We start from the raw sequence: 12,373 nt of genomic DNA, 5'->3' as shown, positions 1-12,373 counted from the left end.
TTCCCTCCTTCCTAAAAGGAAGGAGATTTCCCGACTCTCGACCCCCCACCATCACACTGGAGGATATACCATCCTGCGTGGCCTTACCCAAGCCGGCAACGCCTGCGCCGGTACTGGCCGAAGGTAGTGCCTCTGGCAGCGGTTGATTTATTCAACGCCGATAGGACACCAAAAAATATGATTGGTCGGACCGACGAGATGCTGCCGACTGGGCTAGACCTCGACAGGGAGCAGGCATGGCAGCTCTCCGATGTGCTGAAGGTATATTCCTCGCACAGGCAAGTGATGAAGATGGCCATGGCCATTATCGAAACCGCAAGGGCCTTGGGTGTTCTCTACTTCAACCGCTCTCACGGGGGTAGTTCCCAACATTCGAGCCTCGGAGATAGAGGATTTCAACGCTCACTACCCGATGGGGGATCAGCGGACACGAACCAGCGTGGTGAGGACCTGTTGGACCTGATGTCGGCCCTCGGGCTCCACTCCGACATTTGAGTGTCACTCCATAAGCTCGGAGGTGGACGTCATGCTGGTGTTCCCGTCGTTGCACCCGCATATGCCTGGTTGGTCGATTCTCCCGCACAGGGTAAACCTCAATGACCACTTGTACATTGAGTACGATTGCAGCCACGGAAGTCGTTTTCCGCGAAATGTGACTCGCGCGCCGTTCCGCGGCGGGTGAGTGGGCTGGAGAATCGGCCCGGCTACGGACGTTGATGCATTCCAGACGGGATTAATGCCCGCTTAATGGTCGGCGTCCGCAGTACCGGACCGGCAAGTCTCCGCGAGCGAAGTGGCGGAAAAAATGGGCAGGAGGGTAGTCGCAGCCTATTTTATTTGATTAAGGGAGTATTTTAAAGGTAATAACTTCAACTTAATACGGATTGTAATAATTTGACGTATCGTTAAAAAAAGTACATTTTCCAAAAAGTTACAGCAATTTAAACTTGAAAATATAACATCGAAAATCAATAATTTTAACACAAAATAGCTTGTTTTTAACTACGGCAGCGATCTGCACATAGAAGATAATTTGCTGAGACAAATAAATTTAATTTTATAATATAGTTTGTGTAAATATAATATGTTTATATAATATTGTTTGTGCAGTTGAGAAATTTTTTGCATAGTTAAAAGAAAAATTTTGAAAAGTTGTAAATTACTTAAATTTTAAACAAATTTAAGCTACAAAAATACTTTTCAAAAATATTAACATTTCAATCAACTTTCTTTTTGTGGTACTATTATAATGGTGTGTTCAAATTCTAAACACGAGAAAAATATAGAGTAATTTTTTATAGATGAGTAAATCAGTGACGAAGACAGATATTTTTTATTATTATTATATCCCACGGTATTGAGTGTTTAATCCCAAATATTTTTTTCCTCGAATTCTATCGTAGTTTCAAAAATTTAATAAAAAATTAATGTATCCAAATTGTAGTGCGACAAATTATTTTTATTATGTTTACAAAAGTTTTATTATTATTTAATGCATACTTATATTAAAATTAAAATAGTTAATTTATTAAATAAATCTAAATTTTATTGGAGAACATAATTAATTCATTGGTGTATAATTAATATAAAGTTAAAAAGAACAATTAATTTAAAGTAGACTAACCAGATAATTAAAATGAAGGTAGTGTAAAGGTTATGCTTGTTAAAGTTAAATGATTTTGGACTAAATTTCTATTATTATTTTACTGTTTTGAATACAGGAGTCACTCATTTTCTATGGTATAACATAAACTAATTTAATTTAATTTAATTTAATTAAGTTTATGAGGTTATGCTACAACTATTAATACATATCCGTCAACAAAAATAAAGATTACTTTGTGTAAGCAATGTTTACGATAACATTACCGAAATATTTGATTATTTAAAGATTACTACGCGTAAAGTTGGGTTTTTCAAAGAAATTAATTCTTCAGTATTACAGTTTGCATTACAAACCAATAGACTGTACTATTAATATTATGGTTAATGCCCGATTTGAATCTATTACTATTATCTCTCAATTAGTGTGTCGTAAATTATTATTGCTATCTTACATGTCATATCTTGGTCAATAAAAATTAGTTTGTAATAAAAATAATGACGTCTGTATTCAAAACAGTCTTTTTCTTTTTTCCGGCCTTAATTCCAACTACTTGGGGTCGGCCACCCTTATCCTAAACTTCTACTTGACACGATCTCCCACATCCTCTGCGCTCACATCAGATGTCGTCATATCGCATTGAATAAAATTTCTCCATCTCTTTTTTGGTCTTCTTTCAACTCTTCTACCTTCAACATTCATTCCTACAACTGTTCTTACGACTTCCGATTCTTCTCTTCTCATAACATGACCAAACCATCTAATTCTATTTTCTCTCATCTTATCCATGATTGATGCTACACCTATACTCCCTCTAATATGCTCATTTCTTATCTTATTTTCTCTAGTCACTCTACTCATCCATCTAAGCATTCTCATCTCTTCTACACTAATTCCCCGCTTTACTTTCTTATCAACTACCCAACACTCTGAACCATACATCATATCTTGTTGTAATTCTACAATCTTGTAGAATTTACCTTTCAGCCTCATTGGAATTCTATTATCACATAAGACACCAAACGCTTCTCTCCACTTCAGTAGCGGCTCGTAGGTCTCGGAAGTGGTGAGGCAAACTTTTAATTTAGTAAATTTGAATAAAGAATATACCTATTTTTAAGATTATAGGTACACGTAGATTATAGCTGTATTAATTGGTAACATGTTAATTCTTTAAAATTTTTATAAATTATAAGATGAAAAATTATAATCGTGTAATACTTTTATACATTGACTGATAACTGATATGATAAACGTAATCCGTTTGTTGTTTTTGTGGGGTAAGCATAGATTAGAACACAATAACGACATATTGTCGATTCCATTTAATTAATATGTAAAATGTCGTTTCGCATTTGAAATCACCTGGCACAAGATGCTGTTCACCGCTGAGGAAAATTTACATCATCCTCATTTTACCAAGTATTCACGACTCTCCCCACCAATCAATCTTAATAATCCAGTATAGCAACTGAATCAAAAAAAAGTTTGCCTCTCGGCCTTCATCGGTTTGCTTCGTAATCAGTCGTGTAACGTGTTGTCATTTTAGACCTTTGGTTTCGGCACTAACTACCGTGTTATATCTCGGTGTGTTTGTGCAGCGCCAGTCAGGCGCAACATTATGTTATCTATTTTCGTCCTATTATCTTTTATGGTTCAAGATTACAAATTGTGTTAATTATAAAAATAAATTATAATATTTTGAAAGATATTTGATATTGATGGAGGCACGAAATAAATAAATTATTATAAGGTAAATTGCAGGTGAGATTGTGCCTCACTTGCCTCATCCGGCGAGCCGCCACTGCTCCACTTCAACCACCCGCACTTAATCCTGTGTCTTACAACCTCGTCAATACCACCGCTTTTTTCCACAACTGATCCTAAATACTTAAAACTTTCCACCTCTCCAATCACGTCCTCGCCTATTGCCACTGATCTCCTTATTTCACCTAACTCGTGTTCTCCTTTATCAAACTCGTACTCTATTTACTATATATAAGAGCTGATCTGCACACCTCTAGCCTTTGATTAATTTCCTCCCTATTTTCTCCTATTAACTCTATATCGTCAGCAAAACAACATGAACTACGGTACCTCTCCTTGTATTTTTCTAGTAATTTCATCCATCACTATAGAGAATAAGTAACGGCTTAAAGCAGAACCTTGGTGCACTCCTACTCTTACCCGTAAACCTTCTGTTACTCCTCCTATGCTTTTTACCCTGGTACAAGAGCCATCATACATATTCAAACAGGCTTTTAGATACCGATGTCTCATTCCTTATTCTCTTATCTATTACCTTTTTCCAAATTTTCATACTACAAGCTTTATGCTTCTATAATTTTCACACTCCTCTATGCCTCCTTTGCCTATAAATATCAGCAACACAATACTATTCCTCTAATAATTTGGGATTTTTCCTTTTTAATAAGATTTTATTTATAAGGTCCTTCAACAACCTTATGCTAACACCGCCTGATATTTTCCATACTTCTACTGGCACTTCATGTGGTCCTACTGCTTTATTCTATACCTCTTTCTCACTAATTAAATCTACCAGACCCTCGTTCCACGAGATATCCTCTAATGTCTGTTGGATTCTCCTCATTAAATAATTTTTCAAAATACTCTTTCCACCTTTTGTTCACATCATCATCACTTGAGAGTACCTTATTATCAACACCTTTTATACACCTTATATGATGATAATCTTTAGACCTTTGCTCTCTTATCTTTTCAAGTGTATATATTTCTTATTCCTCTTCCTTTGTTCCCGGCTTATCATACAAACTTGGCTTCTTTGCACAAGCGTTTATACTCCATCCAGTCTTCTCTCCTTTTGCTCTTCTGCCATACTTTGAATTGCTTTTCTTATTTTATATGATTTTTTGAACGTCCTCATCCCACTACCAGGTTTCCTTGTTTCCTGGCATTCTACTCCTACATTTATTAACAATCTCCTTTGCAGTATTCTTTACACAACTAGCAAATCTATTCCACGCATCATTTATGTCACACCGTCTTCTCTTTTACCGTCCTTACAAACTCTTTTTCATTTTCCACCACCGGATCTTCGATTTTTCCCCTGTGTTTCTTCTATTTTTATTTATTCTCTTTCTGGTACACCACAACTCCATTACCATCAGTCTATGTTGTGTAGTTACACTCTAGCCTGGTATAACTTCACAATCTTTTACTCGCTTTACGCTCTCTCTCTTCCACATAAAATAATCGATCTGTATTCAAAACAGTAAAATAATAATAGAAATTTAGTCCAAAATCATTTTATTTTAACAAGCTGTAACAAACATTCAACTTATAGTTAATATGTTTGAGTTAAAAACAATTTTTAACGACTTAGTATCTGACGTTTGATTCTTGTGAATATAGATACTAGTTATATTACAATTAGTCAGTTTAATATGAAATTTAAAAAACCGACATAATCAATTTTTAAAAATATGTAAAACTTAATTTAAAAATTGTCCATTTAATTGTAGAGTGAAATTAAAATGAGTCTCGTATAATTTTTTATAATTGTTAAGTATATTTAACAATTTACACGGTTTTTAAATAATTAAAAACATACATAAGGTTCAATAGGATCATATTTTTTCTGGAATTTTTTATCTATAAAATGATACATTTTTAAATTTTGTTAGATAATATATTGGTTTACTAATTTTCTAAAACCTAAATCGTAATCAGTTGTAATAAATTCTTTACAAATTTGTTTTAAATGTGAACTTATTTTAAGACATATAAAACCAGAATAATTTTGATCAGTATCATTATTTTGATTATTTCGAAGTGATTTTATTAATTCGAAATTAGTTAAAATTGGTCTGTCATAATCGCAATAATTCTCGAGAAACTGATTCATTTTTGTATCTGAAAATAAACGAACTAAACTATATCGAGTATTTTGAATGCTTATAAAATATTGTATTGCTTCAAATTCATTAGTCTCAGCAACCGGAGAAATATTTTGAGTTTTCAAAGCATTATAATATGCATATGCAATTTTTGAAACACTTTTTAAACATGATGGTGATGTTCCCTTATAATCCCAAATTGTCGCTTTTTTCAACAAGGCAAGTGTTGCGAGTAAAGAATTTAACACAGTTATAACTGATGGTATTGTACTTTTAAATGAATTTACACAAGCAATTAAAGTATTATATGATTTGTGTGCATTTTCTATCTTAATTAAATGTTGCATAGCGCTTAATGAGGCAAAAACGTTTTGTAATAATGCACTAAATCTACACTTCAACATATGTGCTACGTCTTGTTTTATGTTAAAAAAATTGATTTCATTTACTTCGACATGCCGTATTTCATGTACATCTTTAGTTTGATTGTTCACCCGAATTCTTGTATGAATTAATGATTGCCAATATCTTTCGTTAAATAGCGTAATTATAACATACATTCCGAGATCGTTAGATGAGTCTTTATGTGTTGGTGGTATAAGTCTACATACACAAATAATACAAAATTAAGAGTTATTAATTTATGAAATAATGTCCATAAGCATTATATTTATAATAATATTAAAAATTTTAGTAAGTAAGTTATAATAAAACTAATAATACTAAAAAAAATTGTTAAATATAATTATGAGTGCTGTTTAGTCCATAATTTTTATTATATATTGTCGTTTTAATTAGTTTAAATCACGTTAAATTTAAATTTAATATAAAAAAAGTACAATTCTAAAAGCAGTTTACCAAAAACTTAGTCTCCTTTGTAAATTAAATAATAATTAAAAAATAATAATATGACTACAAAATACTTAGATGTATTTACAATTATAATTCATAATTATCCACTAACTACTATACAACCAACAGGTGGAAGTGCAGTATCACATTTTAATACATGTAATAAATAATACATATACTTAATAAAATATATCACCAAATCAGTGTTCCCCCGTGGATAAAATGAATGAAAAAAATAATAACCTTACACAAATTCAACCATCCTCTTACGCATTTCATAAAACGTCCACGTAAAAGATTCTATCACCAGAGATTGCTAAATCAGTTTTGCGGGCAATAAAAAGGCCATTTTCCCCCAAAAAACTCTCGCTGGACGTTCAAGTCTCTGGGCATTCCTCTGCGTGCTATCTAGACTTCTCAATCAACATTCACAAATGGAATCTGCGTGAGTACATACTTTGCTCTGGGATACAATTCTTTATCAATTCTACATCATTTTTTACATTGCATTTTTAATCGTTGAGACTTAGAAGAAATATTATACTTCTTATTTTCGGTCAAATACGTTTGATGATATAAATATTCCAGCACATAAAATTATCGGTATTTATTTTATTTTTTTTATATATATACACACTTCAAAAAACAAATGACTAGATTGCATTGTGTTTAATTACTTATTGAAGTGCCACAACCTGGCTGGACAGAGTACTAACATAATAATATCATAGTCTAGATTCCAGTTTGAACTCAGCCACAGTGAGGGCAATCGGAGTGTAGGACACTAGTATAATATATTTTGGAAAGAACCGAAATTGAGCTCGCATATACCCTTGATCACTCTGTGGATGATTGAAAAGACGTAGTTATATATAGTTTATTGCACAGGACAGTAATGTTGTTTAGGATTTCATTATTGGTTTTACAAATTACTAAATTATAAATACTTTAATACAAAATACCACACACAAGGATAAAGAGTATACCATATAAATATACAAAAAAGTCTTACATAAAATACATAGAATATAGATAAAGGACGCAGTATTCCCGGAACATTTTCAAAAGCCAAATTGAAAAAGTTCAACTTTTTATACGTATGTTTCAAGTTTTACCCTGTACAAGGGGAAATTGCCTAATTTAAAGAGTAAGTATGTCGGATAAAAAAAGTATATATGAATTATCTAGGAATGAAAATTCGTGTTGATACATACATATTTCAAAAAGATATAGCAATTTAAACTTGAAAATATAAAATCGAAAATTTGAACACAAAAATACCATATTTTTAACTACGGCAGCAATTTGCACATAGAAAATAAATCGTCGGGACAATTTTTTTTTTTTAATTTATAGTACGTAATATAAGCTTTAATTTGAAATATGTTTAAAGGATACAGTATTTACAGAATATTTTCAAAAGCTAAGTTGAAAAAGTTAAGTTTTGTAAAAAGGTTGATATTTTGAATTTCCTCTTGTAGGCAGGTAAAGGGTCAGATTTTCAAAAATATTATATCAAATTTTAGGAAATTACTTAAGGTTTCAATGTAAAAAAAACGATAGCACAGTGGGGTTGCGGCAAAGTGTGAGCGTGATATAGTTGGAACTAGTATAGATGATATCTGACAGTGATTAAAATCACTATCATAAGAGACGCTTCGATGCAAATTTGTAGATGGTGTCTAATTTTAAGAAATTGGTGGATTATTCAAAAGCGAAACTCTACCTCAAAAAGAATTAAAGAAAAAATGCAAAATATTCATTGCTCCAGGCGGCTATTTTTTAAAATTTTCCCCATTTACGGGAAACGAAAGAAATTTTTTTAATTTTTAAGGTTTAATGCCTTCAACTAGATACGATTTGTGATTTGCTGACATATTTTTCATCAAAAGCGGTCCAGTGTGAGCTGAGAAAAAGTAGCAACAGACACAAACAAAAAAAAACACTTCATGGTAAAATTATTATCTTTTCAGCTTTGCATCGAAGCTAAAAGAACTATTTTGAATCGTGCATTTTTCAATAAGTTATAGCAATTTTTAGAAATAATAAGTGAAAAAATGTCGAAATTTACCAATTTTAAAAATCTTAAATTCTTGGGGGATTTCCACCATTTATTTGGGGGAACTAGGGAAAATTTTTTAATTTTTGGGGTAATGTATTCAACTACGATTTGTGATCTTATAAATAAATAAATAAACTACATTATTATAAGAGATTATAAATAAATAGATATAAATAAATAGATATAAATCACCAATACTCGTATATAATATTAACTCAAAATAGTAGAATAATAGGTTACGCACGTGTCCCTTTAAATTTTTCAATTAAAATCTAAAGCACCAATTTTTTCTCGCAAAAACAGGCCTATAAAAGAGCAATTTTTGGCTCATTCGACACCTTATTTTTTCTAAAAATCTGGTCATGAAGCGTTTCTGCACCAGACTGTTTCGCAATTGTGTTTTCTCGGACTTAGAAACTTTAATATTTGACTTTACTTAAATTGCTAATTTTATCATTCGACGAAAGTGACGATCAGTTGCTGAATCGGTAACACTTTTGTCTTTAAAACTTAGGGTACGAGGTTCGAATCCGCCTGTGACAAATAATATCTTGCACTTTTTTGTGTTAGAAAAAAAATGTTTAAATCATTTGATTTTTATCTCATTTAGATTCAATAACTTCAATAATTATTGAGGATCCCATCACTGTAGTCTCCTCTCGTGAGAAGAAATTTCTTTTTCATGTTAATATTATTTTACAATGGGGTTTTACTTATCAAGCTAGCTGGACACAAGGTAAGAAATTATATTTTTAAGCATGTCATAAAAAAATTAAAGATAGATTTAAAATAAGTCATGAATAATTTTTATTGTTGGAATAATAGAATTGATTCTAAACGTAGATAATTAAAAAAAAATTATTATGAACTATTTTATCATCATTCTAATCACAATTGTAGGTGTGTAACGTAAATGTTTTACTTGTATTTATCATTCATATAAAAAATAATTCAGTAATTAAAACTTGGTGTCCAACAATCGGACAGTTGCATTTTACGTAAACACACATTGTTTCCTAAATACACTACAATCGATAAAAAAATATCAAGAGTCATAAAATCCTCCCCCAACACATTTCATAGTAGTTTTAAAATTATTCGAGTTAGTGTCGTCCGTGTGTAATTTTCCTTCACTTTACATTTTATGACAAACCATATGTAGTCACTTCATTATATAGAATTGATCCATGATCATAGACCGTATATTTTTATTTTTCTCCTTGTATCTAAACAAATTTAAATATCTCATTGATTCTATCTTATTCTCATAATATATCCTTTTTATTCACGATAAACTATTGACAAATTATAAATTTAACATTCTTCACATTATTTTGAATTCTATGACAAAACTATACTCATTTACCTCTTTATTATCATTATATACTCCTATTATCATTTAATTTTGTGACAATATATTGAAAAGTATACAAACTATACACTTACATTTCATTCTAAAAATTACGTCATTATCATCGACTTTAGAGACCGATTACTCATAGAAGACCAGTCGTCTGAATGTATTTTTTTAAATCATGTATTACATAATAAAAACCTTAAATTTGATATAATTTTGAATATTATAGATGTTTCGCTGCAATCCAAACTATTACTGCACGGCCTGGGGTATAAAGCAGTAAAATATTTCATCCGGTCACCACGCTTTTTTACTTATGGTCCGATTTCTAGGTAATCACTCCAAAGATCAGCCAACCTGTTGATGTGTAGTGTGGATCATTTAAGAATCCGTGGAGGTGGGAGTGTTAGTCTATGCAAAACCAGTTATCTATGTAGTGATTAAGTGTGTAAGTGTGTATATATGTATAGTGTATGCTTTAAATCTAAATAAATAGAATAAACTCAGTTTTGAATAATAATTGATAAATAATATTTCCAGTAAATAAGAATATAGATAGACCTTCTGGCTCAACAGAGAGAAATATAAAGCTCAGAAAATATAACAATATGACCTATTTTTTTAAAGTAATATAACGTTTCTAAAACTCAAAAAAAATGTAAAAAATAAACATTATAAATTACCAACTATGATAATAACTCTCTCAATAATAGCTTGTTACGCTACACTCACTTTTTTGGTAATAAACTGATTTTTGACTACAATAATATACGATACCCTACTGGTCGTTGAGCGCCGTTTTTGTTAGCGATGCATTAAAAAATCGACAAAAAAAATTACACTAAAATAATCAAATCTGTTCGATAACTCAAATTCAATAAATACTGGAAAAAAATAAACGAAAATACTCGCTACTAATTGGAACTGGCCAGGTATTCCTATAGGCTAAGTAATAAAATATAATAGCGTAAAAGATCACAATACACATTTTTTTTTCAATAATAATACATAAGTTCAATAAATATTTCAGTATACCTAAAATTCGGAAATACCATAAATATATACAGAGTGATTTTTTTTATCATAGCCCACTCATTAATCTACAGAATAAAAATAATTTAAACATTTTTTAGAGCTCCCTATATTTGTGATCCCTTATATATTAACTCAAAAATTTGAACCTTTAAATGTTTATATCTAATAAATAAATTAAGTTATATTAAAAATCCAAATACGATTTACTATTAAATTAAAAACTCAAACATTTTATTATATTCTTAATATATATTCCCATTTAAAATAACATAATTGACACCCTTATAAGGGATAAACTTAAAAAGTATAACATAGTCAATAATTTAAGAATAATGTATAACTAAAGATAACCAAGAAAAATGTTTAAATTATTTTTATTCTGTGGGTAATTGAGTGGAGTTATGATAACAAAAATCACTCCGTATAACACTAATTACTAGTAACTTTAAAATTTAGGCCTCTGTGGCCACTATGATAATATACTTAATACTAAAAAGTTTCTACAAATTTACTATAAAGTGTTCACTAAATTATTTACTTAAGGCGTCTAGGTATCGACCTTTTTTCAGGGGTTGAATATAGGCAATTTTGTGGTTTTTACATGTTACGCAGTGTCGTTGTGTGAGAAATAAATGATTATTAGTGTGAGTGTCCATTATTGGGAGTATTTTCGTCGTGTTATAGTCGATAACAGGTAAGGCAGGTACACAACCGGTTTGTACCTGCCTTACTTTTTGTTGCAATACGATTATATTGATAACGACACACGTTTATTTTATGTTGTATAAAAACTACAGAGTGTTCAGTAAGTCAGGAAACGGGTTTCTATTGTTCTCATTGTTACAAACAATGAGAACAATAGAAACCCGTTTCCTGACTTACTGAACACCCTGTATAGTTAAGCACCAGCCTCACTGTAAATACTAATGGACGTGTCATGATTTCACAAATTTTAATTGATTATAAAAATAATTAAACTATTTATTTTCGACGATTAAGAAAAACTAAATATTTACAGAAAACAAGTTAAATCATATGACATCCACATCAATTATTTTGTTATAAAACTATAAAAAAACTAATTTTAATTATAAGAATTCAATTTACAAAATTACATTATTTACACACTAAAATATTTAAGTTTTATAAGCCTGTTCTTATGGGAAGTCCTTTGTCATTCATTTATCCATTTTCAATAGCAAACCTAGTTTCTTCTTTCCCCGCTAACTCTATCGAATCCCATGCAGTTTTTTCAGTTTGCTTAGCAATATAATCATGATATTTTTTATACGTCATATTACTCATACAAGGCATATTTAGTATATTTAGTACAGCAGAAAAGTGTTAATCTCCAATTTTTCTAAAGAAAAAAAAAATGTTTGTTTCTAATAAATTATATTTTAACCTTGCCCTTCTTTAAAAATTTTTTTTCGTGAAAAAATTACTCTCTCATTTATTAGTTTGAGAATTGGATACATTCTACCAAAATAATATATATTGTATTTATTTTAGCTTCGATGCGAAGCTGAGAAGGTATTGGTTTTACTATGATGTGTTTTTTTTTTTTTTTTTTTTTTTTTTTTTTT

General features: G+C 30.6%; 1 protein-coding gene across 1 annotated transcript in view; it reads right to left on the bottom strand.

Moving 5' to 3' along the window:
• Positions 1-5,187: 5,187 nt before the first annotated feature.
• The window catches only part of LOC126899404 (uncharacterized), a 12,802-nt gene continuing 5,616 nt past the window's right edge, over positions 5,188-12,373 (bottom strand). Inside the window, exon 2 of the mRNA XM_050674339.1 lies at positions 5,188-6,084. Coding sequence (XP_050530296.1) covers positions 5,265-6,084 — 820 coding nt within the window. The 3' untranslated portion in view covers positions 5,188-5,264. The remainder of the gene's footprint in view (positions 6,085-12,373) is intronic.

Source organism: Daktulosphaira vitifoliae, unplaced genomic scaffold, assembly GCF_025091365.1.
Source record: "Daktulosphaira vitifoliae isolate Bord-2020 unplaced genomic scaffold, ASM2509136v1 Scaffold_2, whole genome shotgun sequence".
Classification (NCBI taxonomy): domain Eukaryota; kingdom Metazoa; phylum Arthropoda; class Insecta; order Hemiptera; family Phylloxeridae; genus Daktulosphaira; species Daktulosphaira vitifoliae.
The sequence above is the reverse complement of the archived record's forward strand: the minus strand, read 5'-3'. Positions and strand labels throughout refer to the sequence as shown.